General features: G+C 38.4%; 1 protein-coding gene across 1 annotated transcript in view; it reads right to left on the bottom strand.

Annotated features, from left to right (window-relative positions):
* The window catches only part of LOC127624128 (ectonucleotide pyrophosphatase/phosphodiesterase family member 1-like), a 71,259-nt gene extending 52,022 nt beyond the window's left edge, over positions 1–19,237 (bottom strand). The window contains exons 1-12 of the mRNA XM_052098800.1: positions 19,071–19,237; positions 18,433–18,505; positions 17,375–17,500; positions 13,260–13,385; positions 11,568–11,628; positions 8,593–8,690; positions 7,235–7,314; positions 6,380–6,499; positions 3,632–3,741; positions 3,416–3,481; positions 2,515–2,587; positions 1,451–1,559 (exon numbers count right to left, since the gene is read on the bottom strand). Of these exons, the coding sequence (XP_051954760.1) occupies positions 1,451–1,559; positions 2,515–2,587; positions 3,416–3,481; positions 3,632–3,741; positions 6,380–6,499; positions 7,235–7,314; positions 8,593–8,690; positions 11,568–11,628; positions 13,260–13,385; positions 17,375–17,500; positions 18,433–18,505; positions 19,071–19,193 (1,165 nt within the window). The 5' untranslated portion in view covers positions 19,194–19,237. The remainder of the gene's footprint in view (positions 1–1,450; positions 1,560–2,514; positions 2,588–3,415; positions 3,482–3,631; positions 3,742–6,379; positions 6,500–7,234; positions 7,315–8,592; positions 8,691–11,567; positions 11,629–13,259; positions 13,386–17,374; positions 17,501–18,432; positions 18,506–19,070) is intronic.
* Positions 19,238–26,316: the final 7,079 nt, after the last annotated feature.

The following is a 26,316-nucleotide window of genomic DNA, read 5'->3' as shown; positions in this document are numbered from 1 at the left end:
CAGAGTAGCACCATTCTTTGGGCATCAATGTGTCAAAGAACGTGACAACACAAGTGAGTCAAGACATTACAGTAATTAATATAAACAAAGCAGACAATAGCCAAATGACATAATCCATACTTTTAATCTCACTAAAATAATACATTTTTGCTGCATTGTGACATAAATCATGAATTTGGGAATTTATATTTTGATTATTATAAGAATAAGTGTTTTTATTAAGCATTTTATAACATGCGAGTTCAAATGCTCACTCTTTGAAAAGTAGAGCATGAAAGTCACCCTTTTAGATCATGTTGTTATAACCACATATGAATGATTCTACTGCACTTGTAAATGACTTATTAGTCAATAATAAACCCCTTCATTTATACTTAACAAAAGGAACATTAAAGAAAATGTTCAGATCCATAATGTGTTTTACACCATTCACTGAAGTGTCAAGAACAGCGTATAATTAGCTTTAAGATGACAGTAATAGCTTATCTCCCCTTCTCTCATTATATTTTTTATGTAAGAACAAATTAAAATCAATGATGCAACAAAAATGCAGTACATCAAATCAGGTAAGCTCAACACGCATTCACAATCACTCCAACCACAAAGGCAGAGTGACAAGGCAATTAAAAACCAAGAGGTTAAATTAGCAAGCTAGCAAGCCCTATCATGTACTTCAAGGATAGGAGACACATGGGTCTACTCCACATGTGATCAAAAATGAAGACACATGCCAAGCAGATGCCATGAACTTGCCTGAGCGATAAAGAAGCCTAATTGAAAGCTACAAGACGATCAGGAATATAACTTTGAAGGTTTTCTCTTTAAATAATGCAATGACTGATGTGAGGTAAATGCTTTGTGAGATACTGTCCATGTCTAATCACTAAATTTCCCAACAAAAACGTCTCTCCACCTTCCTTCAACATTTCTAATGACACTGTGGTTCAAACATCTAACATGATCAGACTTAATAACTCGGTTATAGCACAGACTATAATAGTTAATAAATCACATACATTGGGTGTGCAATCACATACAAAATTGTGCAATAAATGCAATAAGTGCAAAAAATATTTACTAATAATGAGGGGTGGACTGGGAAGAAAATTCGGCATGTGACATAGCAACTGGCCCAAAAATTGTTTTCGGCTCATTTCAGCTTATGGCGGTCCATTCGGCCCATTACGAAGCTGCCAGTCCGCCCCTGATCGCCCCCAAAGTGCGTCGGCCCACAGGGAAAATGCCTGGTATGCCATATTAACAATCCAGCCCTGCTAATAACTGTTCTAGCATGTTTTAAAATGTTCCACATGTTTGTGACTAATAAAGTCACCAAATAATTTTGGCCTTAATTTTTAACAAAATATATTCTTCTGCCAATCTTTCTGAAATGTGTGCTGAAAAAAGAAGATGTGTGGAAAAAACATAACATAACAATAACAGCCCTCACCGTGGTCAGAGAGTAGAATCAGGTTGACACATTTGTCCAACTGTCTCTCCTTGAGACCTTCCATTAACAGCCCAATCATCCTGTCAACCTTCTGCAAAGCCTCAATCACCTGCAACACAAAGCTGACATCACTTTTCCAACTGACAACATTTTCACCAGCAACTTCCAAAACAGGGGCAATTCAAATATTGTGTACTTTCACCAAATAACCCCAATAAATTACTGGTGAAATATTGCAAAAAGTGACGAAAATGGATTGGTTATATCAAATGTTTATATTTTTTGTAATATAAATTATAATAACTGTGTTTTGAACATTAAATGCACCATGAAATCAAAATTTGACTTTTTATTTTCTTTTTTTATCCCCTTATCTCCCAATTTGAAATTCCCAATTCCCACTGCTTAGTAGGTCCTCATGGTGGCGCGGTTACTCACCTCAATCCGGGTGGCGCAGGACAAGTCTCGGTTGCCTCCGCTTCTGAGACTGTCAAACCATGCATCTTATCACATGGCTCGTTGTGCATGACACAGCGGAGACGCACAGCAAGTGGAGACTCATGCTACTCTCCGCAATCCACGCACAAATTACCACACGCCCCAATGTGAGCGAGAACCAATAATCACGAATACGAGGAGGTTACTCCATGTGACTCTACCCTCCAGTTTGGTTGATTAGGAGACCTGACTGAAACTGTGACTTTTAGTTAATCTCTATTAGCTTTGAAGTCATATTTATACCAGTGTGCATCTTAAAGTTGACTATATAAACTTTAAGCTGATATACACATTCAAAATTGACAGACTACTTGAACTCCATTCATGGTTGTGATGTAAACTAAAGCCTGTCTTCAATGTTGTCCACCAAACTTCCTGTTTCAATAGGAAATACATTTACACAGGAAAGAAAACTAATCTCGTCAAGCTATTTCGTGAGGTCTTTAAGGTTTGTGCATTAAAAGGAATGTTTAGTATGGACCTCATAAGAAATAACAAATCAGTTCAGATTGAAATACACCTCATTCACCTCAACATCATTCTGTGAAAATAAATAACATCTTTACCTGGCTACTCATGGGTCCGAATTTATGGCCAGCAGAGTCAGGCTCTTCAAGGTATAAGGTGTAAAAGTCTGGCCTAAATCAGAATTAAAATACTTCAATTGTTTATTTTACAGTTGACAGTGAAAGAAGTCACTATTGATTGTACAATCATTCCACTGTTTTAGGCAACTCTGACCTAATCACCACAAATAAAACCAAATTACAGCCCAAAATTTTAGCAAAACGAAATTACTTCTAAACAAATTTTGCTGCAGTTTCCCAGTGAAATGTCCAGCAGTAGGTGCCAAAAGCGAATGAAATGGTGTCTTAATTAGACAAGGTTTTTAATGTGAATTTCACATTAGGTTTTAATGAGAAAAGTGTACCTCCCTAACCTAAAACTTTAACCTAAACCAAAACGATAGTGTCCAAAAACTAATTAAGAAAGGAAAAGCACATTTTATGAAGCAACCACGTCATTTCGTGTCACTTCCATGACACTCTCGTCTCATGTCAACTTGTGTGTTTGACTGGTCTCCAATTGCGTACTTCAGAGTTCAAAGCCCAACACTCTATCAGGTGAGCTACTGTGGAAGCAAATCATGTTAAATAAGTGTGTTAATGTAGGTGAGTCTGTAATACAACATCTGAACTTATACATTATAGTAAAAGTGTTTTGATATCATTATAACGCAGCAGTATGAGTAATAGAGCAAAAAGTGTTTATAAAGTCATAATCAGCCGTTGAAGTTGTGATTTGTGTGAAAGTGAATAAAACGCACAGTTGTTGTAGCGCCAGGATACCATTTCACCAGGATACTGTGGCAAGTAAAACTCGGCATGTAAAACTCGGTTTGCAAAAATGTAGTTATAGTAGCGTTCTATGAGACTGAGAAATTAACTAAGAAATTAATAGCATTACCTTTCTCCTTCAGGTAATCTCAACCATTCCAAAATTGTTGCCACCCTCTTTTCAAATGGGATGTTTCTAAAGAAAGAAACAACAGAGGTGTTCCTTGCTCTTTGTGTGTTTCAGACCATATTAGAACATGTCAGAATATTAGTTCCTTATAATGGCTTTAAAATGCTAATATCCAGTCTACAACAATGGACACCATGTGGTGGTGTAAATATACACCTGTCAAACTCCCTCCAGAAATTGGGGTATTTTCCATTCACTTTCACATCTGATCCAGGCCAGAAGAAAGTTGCTGTTTTAAGTTTGTGTTTCATGGCTGTGAGCCAAACCTAAAGAAAATCACAGGAAGAAATGGATAAGAGGCAGAAGATGTACTGTAGAAAATATAAATGATATGTCAAATAAAATGAAAACCTTTCCTTTCCCGATAACATAGTCAAAGGTCAATGCAATGTACTGTGTTCCACACTGTGTGCGACCTGCTCCATGTAAAATAAAACAGCTTTTATTGGGTTTCTGATATGACTGTAGTCTTCAGCTATAGTGAGTGTACATCATTTTCAACATATTTATTTTTCCCCGCTTTTTTTCCCAATTTGGAATGCCCAATTCCCAATGTGCTTTTTAAGTCCTCGTGGTCACGTAGTGATTTGCCTCAATCCAGGTGGCGGAGGATGAATCCCAGTTGCCTTCGCGTCTGAGACCGTCAACCCACGCATCTTGTCATGTGGCTTGTTCAGTGCGTTGCCACGGAGACATAGTGCGTGTTGAGGCTTCACGCCATCCACCGCAGCATCCACGCTCAACTCACCACGTGCCCCGCCGAGAACGAACCACATAATAGCGATCACGAGGAGGTTACCCCATGTGACTCTACCGTTGCTTAGGAGACCAGGCTGGAGTCACTCAGCATGCCCTGGGATTCTAACTAGCGAGCCCCAGGGTTAGTAGCCAGTATCTTTTACCTCTAAGCTTCTCAGGCCCCCATTTTCAACATATTTAAAAAAAAAAACCTATTCACGTCTTGCAAAATATAAAGTACGCCAAGCATAGTGATGAGAGAGAGCTTCAGCCAACTGTTAGTGAGAATGTAATACACAAGTAGGCCTAAGGTCATTGTTTAAGATAAATGCTTCCTTGTGTAACCTTCACATTGCATTCCTTCAAATGCGACGGGAAGTTTTCTCGGAATTGCGGCCCGACGGCGGAACACAAAGTGAGATTTACTTCAGTTAAGAGTAACAAAACAATTTAACATGTTACATTTGAAAGTAACATTACCCAGTCCCCAATTATAAAAGGTGGCTCAGAAATCACACGCATTAATCGTTCTTTCAGATTTTGAGGAATTGGCCAGTTCCAGCTTCCTTTGAAAGAGCAAACTAAAGCTAGCATTGTGTTTAAAATTCGAGCATGCACGTCTGCAGTCTGAAGCCACAAAGCCAGCTTCTGTAATACTGTAAAAGAACACATCTCTCAGGATTATAGATAACAAAGGCTACCATTGAATGGCAGAGCCTTGCACATTTAAGAGAGCATATTGCTTTGTCTCAGAAAATTGTCTTGTTTTTCCAAGCAACAACACCCTCTATTACTAAGCAAATCCCTGTATCTCCTAACAGAACTGAGCTAGATTCAATGAGAAAACGGAAAGGGACATGTGCTGCAATAATTCAGCCTGATTCTGGATGAAGGTTCTTTGGAATCATTGACCTACAGCAGATTTTGATTGCACTCACTGTTTTGGTTTGATATGTTCATCATACTGCATGTAATATCTGTTGGAATGCCTATACATTATTGAAGTAAGCTTTTTGAGATCCTTTCAGCAGTGTTAAGGCCCTCTTACTGCACAGATTTCAGCACAATGGAAACAATCAAAAGGATCCAGTGTTTGAGTTCATGAGTACATTGAGGAGTCTGGCGAACCCTGGTCATCACCAACCATGATAAGTTAAAGCCTGAGCTTGAAACTGCGCATTGCAAAACCCTTCTAGATTATCGTCAGACCGTTAATCATTCATGCTCTGTGTATTTTCTGAGTTTTGAATATGTGAAAAGAGGTTATGAATTTTCAATGGCCCAAGCACTAAATCACAGGTGTTCCTACTCTTCTAGGGTTGTCTGGTTTTTGCCAGCGCTTCATGTTATGAGCTATTACTAGCTGGGTCATACCTACATGCCTTGGTTGCCAATCGTGAAACAGCTCAGTGGATAGCAAACCCTTGCATACTAAATATCACACCTTTTTGACCATTGTTACATGAACGTATCTATGGCTCACTGTAAACCCTAGAGTTGTGGTACTCAACAGACAGCCAGCATGCTGCCCCCACACTATCTTTTTGTGGCCTGCATGATGTTGTCATCACATAAAATTATTGAATGTGTATGAATTTTGAGATGACAATTTTCTAGAGCCTGTACGGTAATTTGGTACTGATAAACTGCTGAACCGCTATATAAGAAAATAAATGGCAAATGGATAAAAAATAATGAATTAAATGACAAATCCGAGAATAATGTGAATATAAATCTGAATATAAGCCACCTTATATAACATGAGTGCACCATAAGTGGTACTGACTCAAAGCATGATATGGGTTCAGATGACATGCAAGGTTTGTGTAAGACAAACTTTACTTGTTTTGTGCTAGTGCAGCAGGTTTCCACGAAAAAACGAATTATAATGAATGGTTACCCATAAGAGTTAACAGTGAAAACTTTTATGCTTGTCTTCAGTTCCTTCCCACTATATAGTTATCAAAATATTTAAAATAGACACACATTTAACCACTAAATATAATATCTAAAGAGCTATTGAACCTATTGAAGCTATTGAGTTTAAAGTTTTCACAAGAAAATACTTAAATGAAATAATCCACATGAAAGAGGTCATCTTAACTCCATAACCACTGCAGACGTCCCGTGTCTGTGGATCTGTTTTATTGGTGTATATATACTCACTGGTTCACCCTGGTACCATGAAGGATTGAATTTCTCTTCTGCTTTCAAACTGAAAGAGGCATTGCGAGTGACATCATACATATTATTGTCCACAATGCCATGGCATTCTGGATATAGACCCTGTAAATATAAACATAGTATGAAAGCTTTATGTCCCTCAAGAAGTAATCAATGGGTTGACAAAAACATGATTCCCAAAGCAGATAACAAACCTTTCACAAGCTTTTTGGTTAAATTCGAATTATTCGTTGTTGATGTCTGCATTACTTCCATACACTCACACTGTGAATCCCTCACACACACACACACACACACACACACACACACACACACACACACACACCAATGACGGCAGAGCTGCCATGCAAGGCGCTAGCCTGCCATTGGGAGCAACTTGGGGTTCAGTGTCTTAACCAAGGACACTTCGGCATGTGGAGTCATGTGGGCCGGGAATTTAACCGCCAACCCTGCGATTAGTGGCCAACCCGCTCTACCACCTGAGCCACAGCCCTCAGATAAAGGGAGGAGCCAAGGTGGTCTAAAAGCACCCAAGTAACTAATTATAACTTAGTTATGAATGTTTTGACTTTTTGCATAGTTTTCCTCTCCACTTTTGCAATTTCTAAAACAACGTTGCCAACTCCACTTTGAAAAAGAAAATTAACAAACAGCAAATGTGCGATATTATTCAAATATAAAATATTCTTAAGATCTCACATGCTCATCCTGTATTAACTGAACTGATAGAGATTTCTCAGTGTAAAGAGCATTAAACATGTATCTGTGATTTCATTGTGATATGCATGTGTAGCTTTTCATGAGCAGTTAGTGGATTCATTTCAAGCTGTCACTTACTGTCACAATGGTGTAATGATTTGGGAAGGTCTTGGTAGGATAAGTAGGTCGCATATATGGCGTGGAGGTCCCACATTTACCTAAGGAGATAAGTTGCAGTTAATTCATAACATGCCCCAAGTTAATTCATAACAGGACAGAAGCCTATTTTAACACTGTGATATGACTTTAAAGGGAAAGGAATAAATGTGAAAATTAATTTTCATGATTTTACGAAACAATTAGAGAATGCCATGAATAGATGGAACAGACCTTCACAGAAGCTTAAATAACAGAATAATAATAATAACATCTGTTTTATGCAGGCCCCGACAGAATTTGTATAGTACACTTTTAAATTTTCTGTGCTTGAATGTATTTTCCCCAATTCTGAATGGATTTTAACATTGTATACTAGGTCACATGGTGGCCATACAGTATTTGTAACACCACTGGGCAACTCATTTCTAGTTACGCAAGTATAGCTATAAATCCTGAATGAACTCATAGTATTTCCTCGCCTTTATACCCGTATGTCCAGGGGCGGGGTATGCAAATACTGTCTTCCCACTTCTCATTGGCTTTTTTTCATAGATCAGAGGTATATTCGGCGCTCAAGAGAGACCCCTAGTGTCGCTTCTCCGACACAACGTCTCGTTCCCTCCATCAGGGAACGGAGGTTACATTCGTAACCTAGACGTTATATATCATTAAACTGTAAATATGAGGATAAATACATAAATGGCTTTAAATTCTGGACCTCCACGACTTGTGGACAAATTATGAATAAAGTTTTCCTCCTGTGTAATATATGTTCTGTTAGATTGTTGACATCAACAACAACAACAAAAAATGTCACTTGATGCATGCATTTATACTGGAAAACCATGAACGAAACTATGCAAGTTAAAAGAAAATTCGACCCAGGATACATTAAATACAGGTTATGTTTTTACTATGGTGGGTCGCCATTTGATGTCCAGTTTAAAATCTGGGTCCCAATGCAAAACCAGTTGAGAAACACTGGCTTAAAGCATAGCTTTGGCTTTAAAGATTGGCTTTAATTGTAAGAGGGACATCAAATACAGCCGCCATTATTATATGTATGAGAATGACCTGGCTCATTCTTATAAAGTCTATAGAATTTTATGAATTCAATTCTAGGGAAATCTGCATTCTGGGGCGCAGATTCTGCGTGGGCCTGGATATGTGCACTGCTATAACAACACAAAACATGATCAGTTGGGAATTTTTTCATACCATCATTTTGTTACATTTTAGTAAGTACTCAAAGTAGTGGTTTCTGTTAGATTTCAATAGAACAACTGCCTTTATGGAGCTAAATGGCTCAAACTTTAGACAGAGTTTATGTGACATACTGAGTTTGTTGATGATGGGAAGAAGGCTGCAGTACGCATTCATGTATCCTGCCCTGAATCCATCCATAGACACCAGGAGCAGTGGTGGTTTAGAAAACCTGAGGGAAAAGATTCGTTTTTTAAAAATGTGCTTTTCATACCATGCAAATTATAAATGTTACTTCCTCTTTTAATTCTCATGTTTGGTTAAAAATAGCAGTGAAGCATGAACATGGTTTCAGAGAACAGCTGAACAGCATACTATATTACTATTCGTACTATTGTTGCGGCGGCATATATAGTTGTATTCAGGGCTGGACTGGTAATCTGGCATACCAGGCATTTTCCCGGTGGACCGATGCAGTTTGGGGCCGATCAGGGATGGACTGGCCATTGGGAGAACCAAGCGGGCCGCAAAACGGGCCGAATGGGCCATGATAAGCTAAAATGAGCCGCCGCGTTATGCTGAGCGGATTACAAAACTGAGCAGTGATATGCAGAAAATTATAGCGGGATGATAACTGGCGGCACTCATTGAATTAAACGCGAGGGTTTTAATAGATATTCTTTAAAAGTAGAAATTCACTAGGAACATATGCCTTTTGTGTGTGTGTGTGTGTGTGTGTGTGTGTGTGTGTGTGACTTTGTGGGGACCAAATGTCCGCATAAGGATAGTAAAATCCGAATTTTTGACGTTGTGGGGACATTTTGTCGGTCCCCATGAGGAAAACAGCTTATAAATCATACTAAATGATTTTATTTGAAAGCGGTAGTGTAACGGTTAGTGTGCTGCGCTACGAACCTGGTGACCCGAGTTTGATTCCTGCTCATGGCCAACACCAGATTATCTGAACCGGTCCTGGGCCTCCCCTAGGTTGACTCAGCCTAAAATGAGTACCTGGTGTGGTGTGTAAAACAGCACTTGCCACCCACCCCCTTGTGTACTGTTCTGGTCTTCATAGGTGCTCACTAACATCACTTGCCCCTACAGTCTGTTAAGGCTAATTCGATCTTTGGTGTGTGTGTGTGATGTCTTACTCTGTAATGGCAACACTATGAAGTTGATTTAGTATTCTCTGTCTCCTTAGAGACCCATCAAATCAACCATCCTAAACAATTTACATGAATATCTTTCACAACTGCATGTATGTTCCAATTTATTTGCAGTGTTATGTGCATTCTCTCCAGCTCATTGTGGGGGTTTTTTTTCAGTTAGACGCAATGTTTTGCATTACATAATGACCATACATTAAAAAGGAAGCATAAAGCTGTTTTAAAGTGTACCAAAAGGAGCACATGGCTCATTAAACTGGCTATTCATGTCATTGCCAGTGAACGCCATTATAGGCAAAGGTGAATGTATTTCAGAGAAGGTTTATTGTAGCTCATGGAAAAGACAACATGGAGTCCATTTACCCCGAGGCATAAAACATATTCACCTAAACATTTCTCTGTGCATCTAAATAGACTTTATTTATATTCAGTATAGCTGCACACAACTACACTCACCTAAAGGATTATTAGGAACACCATACTAATACTGCGTTTGACCCCCTTTCGCCTTCAGAACTGCCTTAATTCTACGTGGCATTGATTCAACAAGGTGCTGAAAGCATTCTTTAGAAATGTTGGCCCATATTGATAGGATAGCATCTTGCAGTTGATGGAGATTTGTGGGATCCACATCCAGGGCATGAAGCTCCCGTTCCACCACATCCCAAAGATGCTCTATTGGGTTGAGATCTGGTGACTGTGGGGGCCATTTTAGTACAGTGAACTCATTGTCATGTTCAAGAAACCAATTTGAAATGATTCGAGCTTTGTGACATGGTGCATTATCCTGCTGGAAGTAGCCATCAGAGGATGGGTACATGGTGGCCATAAAGGGATGGACATGGTCAGAAACAATGCTCAGGTAGGCCGTGGCATTTAAACGATGCCCAATTGGCACTAAGGGGCCTAAAGTGTGCCAAGAAAACATCCCCCACACCATTACACCACCACCACCAGCCTGCACAGTGGTAACAAGGCATGATGGATCCATGTTCTCATTCTGTTTACGCCAAATTCTGACTCTACCATCTGAATGTCTCAACAGAAATCGAGACTCATCAGACCAGGCAACATTTTTCCAGTCTTCAACTGTCCAATTTTGGTGAGCTCTTGCAAATTGTAGCGTCTTTTTCCTATTTGCAGTGGAAATGAGCGGTACCCGGTGGGGTCTTCTACTGTTGTAGCCCATCCGCCTCAAGGTTGTGCGTGTTGTGGCTTCACAAATGCTTTGCTGCATACCTCGGTTGTAACGAGTGGTTATTTCAGGCAAAGTTGCCCTTCTATCAGCTTGAATCAGTCGGCCCATTCTCCTCTGACCTCTAGCATCAACAAGGCATTTTCGCCCACAGGACTGCCGCATACTGGATGTTTTTCCCTTTTCACACCATTCTTTGTAAACCCTAGAAATGGTTGTGCGTGAAAATCCCAGTAACTGAGCAGATTGTGAAATACTCAGACCGGCCCGTCTGGCACCAACAACCATGCCACGCTCAAAATTGCTTAAATCACCTTTCTTTCCCATTCTGACATTCAGTTTGGAGTTCAGGAGATTGTCTTGACCAGGACCACACCCCTAAATGCATTGAAGCAACTGCCATGTGATTGGTTGATTAGATAATTGCATTAATGAGAAATTGAACAGGTGTTCCTAATAATCCTTTAGGTGAGTGTATACATTGTATATAGATACCCTTTCAAAGGAAGCAATTGTCCTTTTATGCCAAAAGCTGATGATATTAAAAAAAATAAAAATAAATGATCTTAGAGATGTGGTGGGAAAACAAAAGAAACACAAGCATAATCTTGCATTAAATGCACTAAAAGTATTCCTTTGCCAATGATTGTGATAATAAAAGAGCATTTAAATTTATGATAGCAATTCCCAAGGTACATGACCCTATATTAGACATTAGATAAGATGATCTTTCAACTAATTTTGTTACCCAGCGGGACACTGAGGAGTCCTGATGTCCTCACAGTCCTCTTCAAGCCATGTTTTTGCACCTGTGAAACAAAACAGGAATAGAAAGCTAATTCGAATCTCTGGCCAGGTGTATTAGTTATTTTTGCCATCTAATTTTCTAAAGTTTGCATCAACTGAAGAGTGAGAAAAGAGAAATGAAAGGGCAATGAGGAACATTTTCGAGGGAGGAATAGGGTTGGATCATAGAACCAAAATAACATTGCACATCCATTTTCAGACATAATCGATCAAGAATGAAAGCCAAACTTCCATGAAACTTGAGGAAATCTGCCTTTCTAGTCTTCTAATGACATAAACAATTGAATCCAAGCATCATTTCGAGTGATATTAATTAGCAGCCAGCAGGCTGTGGTATTGACAGTATGGCTGTGATTGTGCAGATATACATTACTAAGGTAAACCAACTTCTGGGATACTGAGCAGACACTACTGTGTTTATCACACAGTGTCCTGTATGATACATTTTTCTGTTCAGAAGATTCTAAGAGCAGACATAAGTGATATACCAATGCACCCATTGCAGCTGCTGAAGAACTAAAGTCATACACTTCTGGGATTGCATGAGTGAACTATCCCTTTAAGCTCTTACACAAATAACCTACAAAGAAACATGTTTGTCACTATCAGCCATTCTGTCCAAACATGCCCAAAAGAGAGATCAGCACTTAGATATGAGGTGAACATTTGTGAAAACATATACAGTATATATCCCCTTTTCTCCCAATTTGGAATGTCCAATTCCCACTACTTAGTAGGTCCTCGTGCTGGCGCGGTTACTCACATCAATCCGGGTGGTGGAGGACATGTCTCTGTTACCTCTGCATCTGAGACTATCAATCTTATGTCTTATGCATTTCTTATGCACATGGATCATTGTGCATGACACCGCAGAAACTCCACATTTGGAGGCTCATGCTTCAATACGCGATCCACACACAACTTACCATTGAGACTGTCCCATTGAGAGTGAGAACCACTAATCGCGACCATGAGGAGGTTACCCCATGTGACTCTACCCTCCCTAGCAACCGGGCCAATTTGTTTGTTTAGGAGACCAGACTGGAGTCACTCAGCAGCACACTCTTGGATTTGAACATGCGACTCCAGGAGTGGAAGTCAGCATCAACACTCGCTGAGCTAACCAGACCCCCCTGAAAATATTTTTTTTTTTTCAAATAACTGCCCATGAAAACACAGTGTAGAAACTTCACTGCTCTTTAACCTGCTGACTAGAGATGATCTCCAGGACCAAGCAACTTCAGAGGCAAATCCTACCAATCCATTACACTTCACAGGCATGCCAAAAAAACACAACAAAAAACCAACAACAAAACAAAACAGATGTGCAAAGCTAAATTACACAGATGTAGATATCAGGAAACATGATGGACAACATTCATCCCTCTAGCACAAGTTGTCCCGGCCATGATATGGTACTATGTCTACAAAACCTACTTGTGATATCGCTATCACACTGAACATCAACAGAACTTTACATATAAGAAGTTTACATGGAATCAAGAAGCCTGAAAACACGGGAAAACAATACAATGCTTATGGGATTGTCTTAAAAGTCCCTTTTGACAAGTTGTTGTCATATGGGTTTTCTTTTGTATGAAATAAATGACTACAAACAGAATAATGTAATTACCTTCACATGTGCTCTTGTAGTTTGAACAACAGTCACCCACTTTGACACAGTCTGCAGAGCAGGAACAGAGGCTGTTTGTCAAGCGCTCCTCGCCACAGCGGAATTTCGAGCAAGTCCAGTGTTGACCTGAAAGTCATTGACAAATGAAAAAGTGGGATTAAGGATAATGAGAGAGGTGGAACAAGGATGGTCACTATACAGTTTATTAAAAAAGGAAATTGTCAACTAATCAACCTCATGTCATTTCAATATGTTTTTATATGGAAGCCAAAAAGAGGTAAGCGGAGTGACATTTAACCTTGTGCGACCCTGTGTCCACATATGTGGACGTTGCATCTTGGCTTCGCTATATGCAACGCATAATTTTAATGAATAAAACTGACTGAATAATCTACTCAAATAATAAGCCTTGGGTGACAAAATCAATGAAATATGTTTTAAATGAGAAGAAACAGGTTTTTTACCAAGGAACAGATTTGGAAAAGAGGCAGGTTAATAAGGAAGTAAAACGAGAAATTAGGAGGGCAAAAATGAAATATAAGGAATCAATGGAGGAGAAGTTCATTAAGGGAAATATTCAGTCAGCATGGAAAGCAATAAAAGCAATGGCTGGTGCAAAAAATAAAGAATCAACTGGAATTATTTTGACTGAGTCTAGGATAGAAAAGGGAGAGATAGCAGATGAATTTAATGATTTTTTTATACACACGATTTTAATAAAATGAGTAGGGATTTTTATTCAGGTTTGAAAACAGAGGAATATCTGCAAATTGATAAAGCTTCTGTTTTGAAGGTTTTACAGACCACCCAACAAAATAAAAGCCCTGGGCCTGATAAAGTCAGTGGGAGAATTTTGAAGAGCTGTGCTTATCAGCTCTGTGATATTAGTCATTTCATTTTTCAGACCTCATTGAAATTACAGAGAGTACCCTCAGTGTGGAAAAAAATCAATTATTGTACCGATTCCTAAAAAGACCAATGCCAAACAAATGAATGATTTTATACCAATTTCTTTAACATCATTATTAATGAAGTGTTTTGAGAGAATTGTTAAATTTTGGCTCGTAGAGCATACTAGTCAGCTGACTGATCCGCTACAATTTGCCTATAGGAGAAATAGGAGTGTGGAGGATGCCACTCTGACACTCTTAAATTACATATATAAACATGAAGTCCACATACTATATTAGTTTTTTTTAATAACTTTCAACGTTAGCACATCTGTGGGTCATTTTGCTTCATTTTAATATTTTTATATATATTTTTTGTTTTCTTTGTACAGTACGGTTCTATTCATTAACATTAGTAAATCCATTCCTATATATTTACTGTTCATTTTTAAAGGGTAACTAAACCCTAAACCAACTTTTTTTAGTTAATGATCTGTAAGCATGGGGCTTTATTAGTACTGGTCATTGATTCAAGTAATTTTTTTGACATTTGTGTATAAAGTGTTTTAATTCTACAATATATGGTGTAAAAACGTCTGAGTGCTGCCCTCTTCAGGTTGAACGGTGGCTACTGCAGTTGAATTTTCCTATTGGCTGTTGCGGTACTTCGTGACGTAAGCGGTGACAGCTGACGTAAGCAGGTTCCAGCTCACCACGCCAGATTCATGTACATGTCGTCTTGCGACCGTGTGAGGAATAATAATAACATAGAGTCTGACAGCAGCTGTCAATTAATCCGTCACTACGAGTCTCAGGTGCCCCCCCCCGCTCAGCCCCGCACTCGGTTCGTTCCCTCTATCCCCGCCGGGGTCTGCTCACTTTTCCAGCATTTTCAAATATTTCTAGTGGGTGGAGTCAGACTCTGAGCAAGTGTTTAGTTACCCTTTAAATTGAGAATCAATGGGTTCATCCAAAAGCTGAAAAGATTTTGGCTTTATATGGAGTTAGGATGAAAATAAGGTGCATTTCGAACTGTTCTGAGGCCAGTGCAGACAGACAGCACACTGGATGTTAAGTCATTCACTAAATAGGGAGGAAGGGAGCATCCTATAGCTTTCCTGTGCAACCAAGCGCATTCAATCCTAAAATCCAACCAAAAGTTCAGTTTCAGGCAGCAGATGATGTTTGGACCACTCAACATGTTTGGTAGACATGACACAATGAAAATCAGTACATAGATTCAGAATTTTATAATGCAAAATTTTATTTTAACATGGTTGGCAGTGATTTAATAATGATGGCCATTAATTTGAATAAGAAAAATTTTATAACAATTTATTATTATTAATTCAGCTTGATAGAAAATCAGCTGTAATGTCTATAGCATCTCAAAAATATGAATAGGCAACACTATTGGAAATAAACATTTTAATGAAAAGAATCTGGCTTTCTATAGCTTGGCATTTAAAATGTCACAACGTAGTCTCACTATGCACTTATGTGGACATCTATTTGTAGGAAAACTATTCGCTCTAGAATTATTATTTGTTGCTTATTTATTATGTGCTAGTTACAAATAAAAAATGGAAATGGAAAATGCTCACAGCAGTCACGCTCGGGTCTTAAAGGGATAGTTCACTCAAAAATGAAAATTCTCTCATTATTTATCATTTACTCACTCTCATGACATCCCAGATGTGTTTCTGTCTTATGCAGGACACAACATTTTTTAGTAGAATATTTAAGCTCTGTCCGCCCATTCAATGCAAAGCAAATCCATGTCTTCAGAAGGAATATGATAGGTGTGGATGAGAAACAGATCTATATTGAAGTCATTTTTAAAAAACCCAAAGAAACTTTATACAGGGAAAAAAAGGTTTATAACTGTTCAAGCAACATTCTCATGATGTAACTACAGTAGATGTCACAAAAGTGCTCAACCCAATCTGACTAACACAGATTTCTAGCATCTGCAGTCAAGACACGTGTTTGCAGTCTGTGAAAGTGCTTCTCCAGAATCATATCAGTGAAACTTATTCTAGGTCAAACAGTTTCCCATAAAACAGCAGATTCAGATTTTTTGTGTGTAAATGATACATTTGTGAAAGGCAAAGGCCCTTTACTGGCAATGAGGTTCTACAGTATTGTGCATGTGAAAAATCGAGATAGGAGGAGACAGGAAAAGAGTCCATATCAGCAGACTGAAAGTCACTGATTCTTTATGTGCAATTCACCAAAAGAAAGCAAAATCTCACACATGCAGTGCACACAGCAGGTGCAACAGGGAGGAACATTTTGCTCCTGTTTTGGAAATTGGAGTGATTCAAAACATGAGGGTTAAAAAAGCTGGGAGGGACTTTGAGCCTGAACATGAAGAATGCTATAGTGACTCTGCAGAGCTTTCACTGTACTGAGGGTATTTTCAACAGGTAGGTGCAGGGGTGGACTGGGAAGAGAAATCGGCTGCCCCCTTCAGCACATCGCAATGCCTGTTTGTGGCCCGTTCTGCATAAAGCGCCGGCTCAATTCAGCTTATCTCGGCCAATTAGGCCCACAACGCAGCCAACCCGGTTCTCCAGATGGCCCAAAAGTGTGTCGGCCAACCAGGAAAATGCCGATATGCCAGATTACCAATCCAGCCCTGGGTAGGTGTTCATGGTACAGTGCAAACAGACATTCTTGTGTCTAATGATCGCAAAGCCAGGTTTTTTTTCTAGGTTTCTACTCCTGGATAAATGGTGTGTCAGTAAACACTTCCAATATAATGTTCCCTCCCTGCTGAAAATTACAGGATAGCTGTTTACCAATGTTGCATTTTGGATGCTGGTCCACGTGGGACATTGTGCTGGTTTTCCCATCAGGATTTGTAACCAGGTTATCCAGTTACATTGTGTTGGTAAACACTCTCTGTGCTGGCCCACCAGCTAGACCAGCATAAACCACCCTAGACAAGCATAGAAATTCAAGCTGGTCTTTTTAGCAGGGCTATTTCTCTCTTAGACAAACAAAGCTGATGTGCTGGTGTACAGTTAAACTGTAACTCAACACTTAAACTCAAATTAAACACTGTAAGTGTTACCATGATCCGATGTTGAATGAGAAAAAGAGAAAGAGTGAGAGAGAGATTGACAATAGGCCAGGTCAGAAAACAGTGGGCAGAAGCCAAATAGAGACAGAGAAAAAGTTAAAAAGTAAGAAAGTGAAAGAAAGTGTGTGATCACTTACTTGGTTCCACACACACTTCCTCATAGTCCAGACAGCAGGTGCCTTTATTCACACAGAACGAGTCACAGTGGCACGCTGAATTAGCATCATGACTTTTGGATGTGCAGCGGTTCTTACAGCTGCTAACTAATGTAAACACAAGAAATAAACAATATGTAAACAATGACAATGATATTTCAAGAATCATTTCTGATGTTATGGTAAATTGTAATAAATATACCGGGCATCATTCAAGTTCAATGACCTCTAAAAATAATTTAAGTCAAAGTACATATCTAAACATATAGGCCCAGTTTCTTAAGCAATCCTTATAAACAAGACAGAGTCGCAATATAAGGGTGATCTTTCATCAAAATTGAGACTAGGCCTAAACGTATGACCAGGAAACTGGGAACTTAAAGGGATAGTTCACCCAAATATTAAAATTCTCCCATCATTTACTCACCCACATGCTGTTCCAAGATGTGTTTAATTTTCTTTTTCCTGCAGAACACAAACGAAGATTTGGTTTTCGTGAATGGTGGCCAGAACTCAAAAAAAGCTCCAAAAAGCACACAAAGGCAGCATAAATGTTATCAATAAGACTCCAGTGGTTAAATCCATGTCTTCAGAAGCAATATGATAGTTGTGTGTGAGAAACAGATCAATATTTAAGTCCTTTTTTACTATAAATTATTTTCCCTGCACAGTAGTTTGTGATATGCGTGGAGAATGTGAATTGCCAAAAACAAAAGAAGAAGAATGTAAAAGTGATAGTGGAGATTTATAGTAAAAAAAAAGGACTTAAATTTGTATCTGTTTCTCGCCCACATCTATCATATCACTTCAGAAGACAAGGATTTAACCCCTGGATTACTTTTATGCTGCCTTTATGTGCTTTGTGGAGCTTTAAAGTTTTGGCCTCCATTCCCTTGCACTGTGCAGACAATGGATTTGGGATGACATGATGAGGGGGAGTAAATGATGAGAGAATTCAAATTTTTGGGTGCATTTTCTCTTTATTTAATTGGAAAGTTAAAAATGGAATAACTGCAAACAGTAGAAAATGTATATGAGACCTTTCTCAGTGCAGCGGAGTTTCAGTAGAAATATGATTGTGAGAATTAAAGCCAGTAAGCAGAGTAGAAGGACCTATACAGAGAAAAGCAAGAAATATCCATATTAATCTAGACTATTTATACAATATATATATTTTAAAAAATTAAAGAATATACAGTATATATTTATATACTTCATATAGGCTGCTGTATATATTTATATACAGTATATACACTGTATATATACTGACAGAAAGTTCTCCCATAAAATGCAATACCTCCCAACTCAATTTTTAATTAAAAGGGAAAGAGTTTTGTTTCTGGAAATAATAGTTGTCTATTCTAAAGTTGGTAAATCACCAGCATATCCTCCAGCCAATCAATAATATAGAGTTTGATAATATTACATTAGCCAACTTTGTGTGACATCTTCAGACTGCAGAAACCTTGCAATATAATTGTATTAAATGTATGTCACTATATGAGACACCCCATTACAGCCTCCTACCAGCATCAATGGTCAAATATAAAGACAGAATGAAAACAAAAATGATATGAAACCTTTATAGTCCTATACCATCACCAATGATCAGATATTTTAATTTTTAAAGTCAGGGAATGTTTTTTCTCTATAGTCTCCCCCATGAGACTTCTCTTACCCCAAAGAGGATTTTCACGTATGTTGACTTTCTTCTCGCGGCTCTTTCTGTCTGTTTAAACTGCTGTCCGGTTCCCAGCGTGATGGCGGCGTGCTCGCGTTCATCCCCCCTCGCTGGATCCATTATTTATCAGTGTGACTTGCGCAGGTTTTTTTCCTCTCATTTAATCTCATTTCAAACTTTGTTCTCTAGTGACATTCTGATGCACGCAGTATGAGGACCGCCCAGCTGCAGTTCAGTCAACCAAAGGTAACATGAGCGGGGCTGTGGGCTAAAACAGTTTTTCCCAACTACTGTGCCGTGGAAGATTGTCAGGTGTGCCGTGGAAAATGATCAAATTCCACAAAAATACCGTTTTTTTTGCGGAATATAAGTTCATCTGAATGGTCCTGCGATATATTGTACGAAGCGATTTATATATATAAATATAAAATATAATTATACGTAACTGATGTCACCTGAACAAACACGCACCAGAACAGATCAAAACATAGTGAATGCAGAGACGGTAGAAGCGTTTTAACCCTGTGTGACCTTCGGGACATTTTTGTCATTTTCTTTTTTCTTTTTTTTCTCGATCATTTAGTGTTAATGCCAAATACATTTTGCCAAAGGTGTGTATTTTGGGGGAGCTTTGATATTTCAGTTCCTATAATACATATATTGCACACTGTGTACACAAAATAGTTACACTCAGGACCTTAAGGACAAAAATGGCCCCGTTGAAACCCATTAAAAGTGCAAAAATGGATCCCAGTGACATTAAAGCATAAAATCCTGAATAATATGATATTATGCTTTCATTCCAGAGCCCTGGCTTCAAAAGTTTGTAATATTTTCCACCAGATGGCGCCATTTTCTCATGTTTAGCCTATGGAGCAAGTACATGCTTTTCCCCCTACTTTTCTGTTTGCTGTATTATAGAGCACTGCTGATCAATTGCATAAATGATGCAGCTAAAATTGTGTGGGTGTGTTGGTATGGATGTCACTGTGTGTGTGTGTGTGTGTGTGTGTGTGTGTGTGTGTGTGTGTGTGTGTGTGTGTGTGTGTGTGTGAGAACAACAGTGGCATTATGTAAAAAAACTGGCATTTATAGGGTTAAATCCTGAAAATTAATGAATATTAAGTAGTTAAGATCAGGACTGATGTTGGTTAAAAAAATTTACTAATTGAAAGTGGATAATATTAGTAATATAATATTATCGTGGCAGTTTTTTGACGTGGACACTTTTATTATATATATAAATATATATTTAAATAATATTTTGTCCATCATAACAAACTCTAGTCCACTGTCAAACGCAACTCCTCACATGCCCATAAAATGACGCTTCATCAAAAAACATTCAATCAGTGGACCAAATAATTCATGCATTGCTAAAAGGGTTGCAAACAGAGGCGTCATGCCCCTTAAGAGTGAGGGGGCACGTGCCCCCTCAGTTTTTTGAGCCAAAAGGATTTTGAATGGTTTATTTGTACTTCCAAAAATGTATTTTTTGTGAGAAATCTTTATTCACATGTTTACATTTTGTCATTGAAAATCCAATCATGTCACATATGTTCTGATTTACGCAGCATCGAGTGCTGTTTTGGAGATCGCATTGATGGGGTAAGGTCCAGCACCATGGGAAAGCATGTGTCATGGTAAAAACATACAAATTTATTGCATCAACTTCAGTGAAGTGAACATTTGTCAACTATGCCTGATCTCTGTGGAACAGTCAATCAGTTTTTTTTATAGTCTAATATAGAATATGTTTATGTTTTCTTCAGATCGGTTGCTGTTCATTTACTTTAGTGCTGAATTGCATTTGACAGGTTTTGCAGCATCTTAACACTCTCTTTTCTTAATGTTTAAAGAAAGCAGCATATTTCATATTTCAATGTGAATCCTGTCCTTTTCGTTCATGATAAAACGAACGAAAGGCATGGTTCTTCGGTAGCCGCATGTTCTGTATTTTCAGTTGAAGAAGGCGGCTTGGGCAGCCAAACGGGTCGAAGCAGCAGCGCTCGTGTTCACGAGACATGAGCCACTTTGTTTCATGAATGCTTATTGCACAGGATAAAAAAAATCTGTTACCTTTTCGCAGCTGCTGCGTGTCATTGACCACTCAGGTTCACATGACTTTAATCAGCTGGCATTTAGCTTTTTGACAGTTCCCAAACAGTCTGATCACTTTGTCCCTATTCCCTATATAGGCCTATACTACATACTGTTTGGGACTATGATGGGAAACACAGACACTGAGTATATTATTAATTGCATGATGACTGTCAGTGTTACGCTACATTTATTCGTTTACAAAAATATGTGATTCTCTTCAGAACTTGGATGCAAGCTCTGTTAAATTATAAGGAATGTAAGTATTATTAATCATTTTCATCTACTGACATACAAATCATGACTAGTAGCCTATTAAAGGTTATTGTATCGGCACGCACTACACTTCTAATGGTCGATTTAGATTTTTAAATATGAAATTAATTTAGTGATAAACAAAAAAATAAACCAAAAATATTTCAAAATTGAAATTACACTTCAAACGAAACAAAAATATAATCAAAATAACAAAGTGGTCAAAACATTATACCAATTCAAAAACATTTTGGTCGCTCCTTCCATCGGCCTGTTTTGGAGTGACTTAAAAATCACTTTACGCATTACGCATTAGATCATAAATACTAGATCCTTCTTTACCATTATGTTGTTGTCTGCTCAGCTTAGTTGAGATGTTTGTCATAATGTTTTGGTGCCTTGTTGTTTATTGTATATTTGAAATGTTTGCTATAAAAATCTGTATATGCATTGTGTGTTCATATTTAAGACACTTAAGACCATATTTGTGACTAAAACATGTTATGGATAAATAACACAACACGCTTAGAGAAATGCAAACCATTTCATTAGTTACATTTCTTAGTTTTATTAGTTTTCATTGACACTGAACACAGAATACAATATTTACAGGATTGCCTCATTCATGGTTTCACTCTCTATTGAGCTGAATTAGTTGTAGGCATCGTTGTGTTTGTTGTACTGGTGTCTTTTGCACCACTTCTCATGTATGGAAAGTGCTGGCAAGATTGCAAAATAGTGATGTAAAACAGCCTAAAGTTGTCAGACATGCACGCTCATAAACTCATAAAATATAATCAAAATGTATCCATTACAGGTAGACATTTATTGACAAACATCATCAAATGTAATAGTTATTTTAAAAAAGTGATAGTGTTTCCTGTGATTTACAGGAAGGGCGTTGGGAGTTTCGGTTGGAATAGAGTTTACATTTACATTTACGCATTTGGCAGACGCTTTTATCCAAAGAGATTACAGTGCACTTATTACAGGGACAATCCCCCCGGAGCAACCTGGAGTTAAGTGCCTTGCTCAAGGACACAATGGTGCTGGCTGTTGGGATCGAACCAGCGACCTTCTGATTAACAGTTATGTGCTTTAGCCCACTACACCACCACCACTCCACAAAGAGTTGCGGCTGCTGTCCTTGGTGCCCCCTCAAATAAAAATAGGTGCATGATGCACCTGGTTGCAAATATCCGCAGTCACTGATGTTAATATATGAATAGAATACAACAGGTGTATTGTTTTACTCATAGACTAAAAGCTGTTAAACAGATGTTACGAACAGATGTGGCTTACTTGTGACCTTTCAATCATGAAACGTAACCGAATATGAGAAACTGTTACACACGATTACAAAAAGCAAACCCTCCCGTTTATAACAAGCCCCAAAACACTGTGAAACAATGTGTAGGTTCTGAGGTGCTGTAATACTCACGGACCACGTTTGACATTTGAACTGCTGAAGGGAAGTCTGTCAGTGCGAATTATCTACCTTATTTTGTAAAGCGGAAGAAAGCGGCGGCTGGCATCGGCCGCAGTGTAAATAGGTTATAAAACCAGAATTTAGTGATATGGGCTTATAAACTAATTATCGTATCATTTTCTAAAGTCAGCATTTATAGTAAAAGAGTAAGTAAACAGTCACTTGTTGCTGTGTGTTGTTGTATTGAAGAGGCGGTAATAAAATCTGATTCTTTTTTTACCGAGATCGTAACGATGCAGTGTTTCTTGTCTCCATATATACCTCCATTCATATGTACCTGCATAACCTCCGACGATGCCTTTATTTATTTCCAAAGGCGATGTTTCATAAGCCATGCAGAATGCGTAATCTTTGTGTCTGTTTACTATACACTGTTAGGAAAGAGAGAATGCTCTCTGACAAGAACTGAGAGTAAAATGCATTTATTGTTTTGTCAAGATGAAAAAAGATGCAGTTTTGCAAAGAAAGTTGAAGTGGCTTATACCGGAAGTGGTACACATTTAAGTTTAATAATGGCGGTGCCCTAGTTTCGCTGAAAAATAAGGTGAATTCAGAGATGCGACTTATGTGTGGTTTTTTTCTCTCTCTCTCTCTCTCTCTCTAAACAACTTGTTTTGACACGATGCAACTTATAGTCAGGTGCGACTTTATTTCCGGAAAATACGGCAAAATTAATTTACAAGAACAAATTGAAAAAGAAGCAAATTTGTTAGTTTTTCATTACCCATTAAGCACTCTTGTCACCTGTGACCTCATTATACAGAGTACCTATGTTACTAGCATTTTTTGCATAGCCAAATGTAATGCTTTATGAGTAAACACGCTACTAAAACAGACAACCTGGACATCTCCTCACGTGGCAACCGCAGGTGGAGAAAAAGCTGTGAAAATTCTGTCAGAACAAGACGAAAAGTTCCAAAAAAAAATAGAAGAATATAATAATAAAAATGGATGTAGCTGGGAAGATAAGCAGAAATATGCAATTACTGTCTATCAAAGTGTGATAAGTGAGTTGTTTACAAACCATCAGATTTTTGTCTTGCAGTTAATTTTTCACATTTCAATCTTGAATAAAGAGAAAGACATCAGTATGATGAATAATGTTCAGCTTGACATTAATTTCTTGAACTTGTCTCTTCTGTTGAAACTATTATTCACAAATGTATGAACCATTATATATATATATATATATATATATATATATATATATATAATGCCCCTTTTGAAACAGAAAAAGGTTAGAGTGGGCAAAGAAACACAGACATTGGACAAAAGATAATTGGAAAAGCGTGTTCTGGATCATCACCCCATTGAGCTTTTCTTTTTCTGTTTCAAAAGGGGATTTTTCTTTGCAATTCTTCCCATAAGGCCTGCACCACTGAGTCTTCTCTTTACTGTTGTACATGAAACTGGTGTTGAGCAGGTAGAATTCAATGAAGCTGTCAGCTGAGGACATATGAGGTGTCTATTCCTCAAACTAGAGACTCTGATGTACTTATCCTCTTGTTTAGTTGAGCATCTGGCCTTCCACATCTCTTTCTGTCCTTGTTATATATATATATATATATATATATATATTAGTGTTGTCAAAAATATCGATATTTCGATAAATATCCATACTGAAATATCTGAACGGTACCAATACTAATTTCCCTAAGTATCGATACTAGCCGAGCTGTCACTTTCACTTCTCTCCAAAGGCGCGTTGACAAACACCACACACACTCGCACTCCTCTCATTCAGCTCTGGTTAAATAGCAAAAGTGAAGTGAATGTAAAGATGGCGAGTGCATGCGGCGCCCAGCGACCAGTTTTGTTTGATAAAGAACACAGCAGGAGTGCTATCTGGAAATATTTTTGATATGAAGCCAGACATCCCAAGTCTCCCGGAAGTTCCGGGAGTCTCCCGCATATTGATAGCTTCTCCCTGATGCCCGCAATTTAGTTCAAATCTCCCGGAATCTATAGCGCACATGCGAGACAGAACATACTGCACGCATAACATAGATAGCGCGCACACAACATACATAGCGCGTGCACGGCAGAGAGGGAGAGAGCGAGAGACCTTATGAAAGCTAGTCAACCCCCTGACGTTTAAGTATCTTTTGTTGACATTGAGATTGGATTTGATTTGACTTGGAAATACAAAAGATTGCACTTTTTATTTACTTGCACTTTATTGGTTTTTGAATGTATGGCAATCTGAGAGGCTTTTGAACAAGTGCAATACCTCAGGACATTTTGTTCATGTAAAATATACCTCATTGTCATGTTCTAGACAGTTCTACCCTCTTAATATTGTGGCAGTTTTTTTCTCTGTGGTATCGAAAATGGTATCGAATATCGATATTTTTCAAGGTATCGTATCGAAGTTAGAAATTCTAGTATCGTGACAACACTAATATATATATATATATATATATATATGTGTATATACACTCACCTAAAGGATTATTAGGAACACCTGTTCAATTTCTCATTAATGCAGTTATCTAATCAACCAATCACATGGCAGTTGCTTCAATGCATTTAGGGGTGTGGTCCTGGTCAAGACAATCTCCTGAACCCCAAACTGAATGTCAGAATGGGAAAGAAAGGTGATTTAAGCAATTTTGAGCCGGTCTGAGTATTTCACAATCTGCTCAGTTACTGGGATTTTCACGCACAACCATTTCTAGGGTTTACAAAGAATGGTGTGAAAAGGGAAAAACATCCAGTATGCGGCAGTCCTGTGGGCGAAAATGCCTCGTTGATGCTAGAGGTCAGAGGAGAATGGGCCGACTGATTCAAGCTGATAGAAGAGCAACTTTGCCTGAAATAACCACTCGTTACAACCGAGGTATGCAGCAAAGCATTTGTGAAGCCACAACACGCACAACCTTGAGGCGGATGGGCTACAACAGCAGAAGACCCCACCGGGTACCACTCATCTCCACTACAAATAGGAAAAAGAGGCTACAATTTGCAAGAGCTCACCAAAATTGGACAGTTGAAGACTGGAAAAATGTTGCCTGGTCTGATGAGTCTCAATTTCTGTTGAGACATTCAGATGGTAGAGTCAGAATTTGGCGTAAACAGAATGAGAACATGGATCCATCCTCTGATGGCTACTTCCAGCAGGATAATGCACCATGTCACAAAGCTCGAATCATTTCAAATTGGTTTATTGAACATGACAATGAGTTCACTGTACTAAAATGGCCCCCACAGTCACCAGAGCTCAACCCAATAGAGCATCTTTGGGATGTGGTGGAACGGGAGCTTCATGCCCTGGATGTGCATCCCACAAATCTCCATCAACTGCAAGATGCTATCCTATCAATATGGGCCAACATTTCTAAAGAATGCTTTCAGCACCTTGTTGAATTAATGCCACGTAGAATTAAGGCAATTCTGAAG

Source organism: Xyrauchen texanus, chromosome 30 (assembly GCF_025860055.1).
Source record: "Xyrauchen texanus isolate HMW12.3.18 chromosome 30, RBS_HiC_50CHRs, whole genome shotgun sequence".
Classification (NCBI taxonomy): domain Eukaryota; kingdom Metazoa; phylum Chordata; class Actinopteri; order Cypriniformes; family Catostomidae; genus Xyrauchen; species Xyrauchen texanus.
The sequence above is the reverse complement of the archived record's forward strand: the minus strand, read 5'-3'. Positions and strand labels throughout refer to the sequence as shown.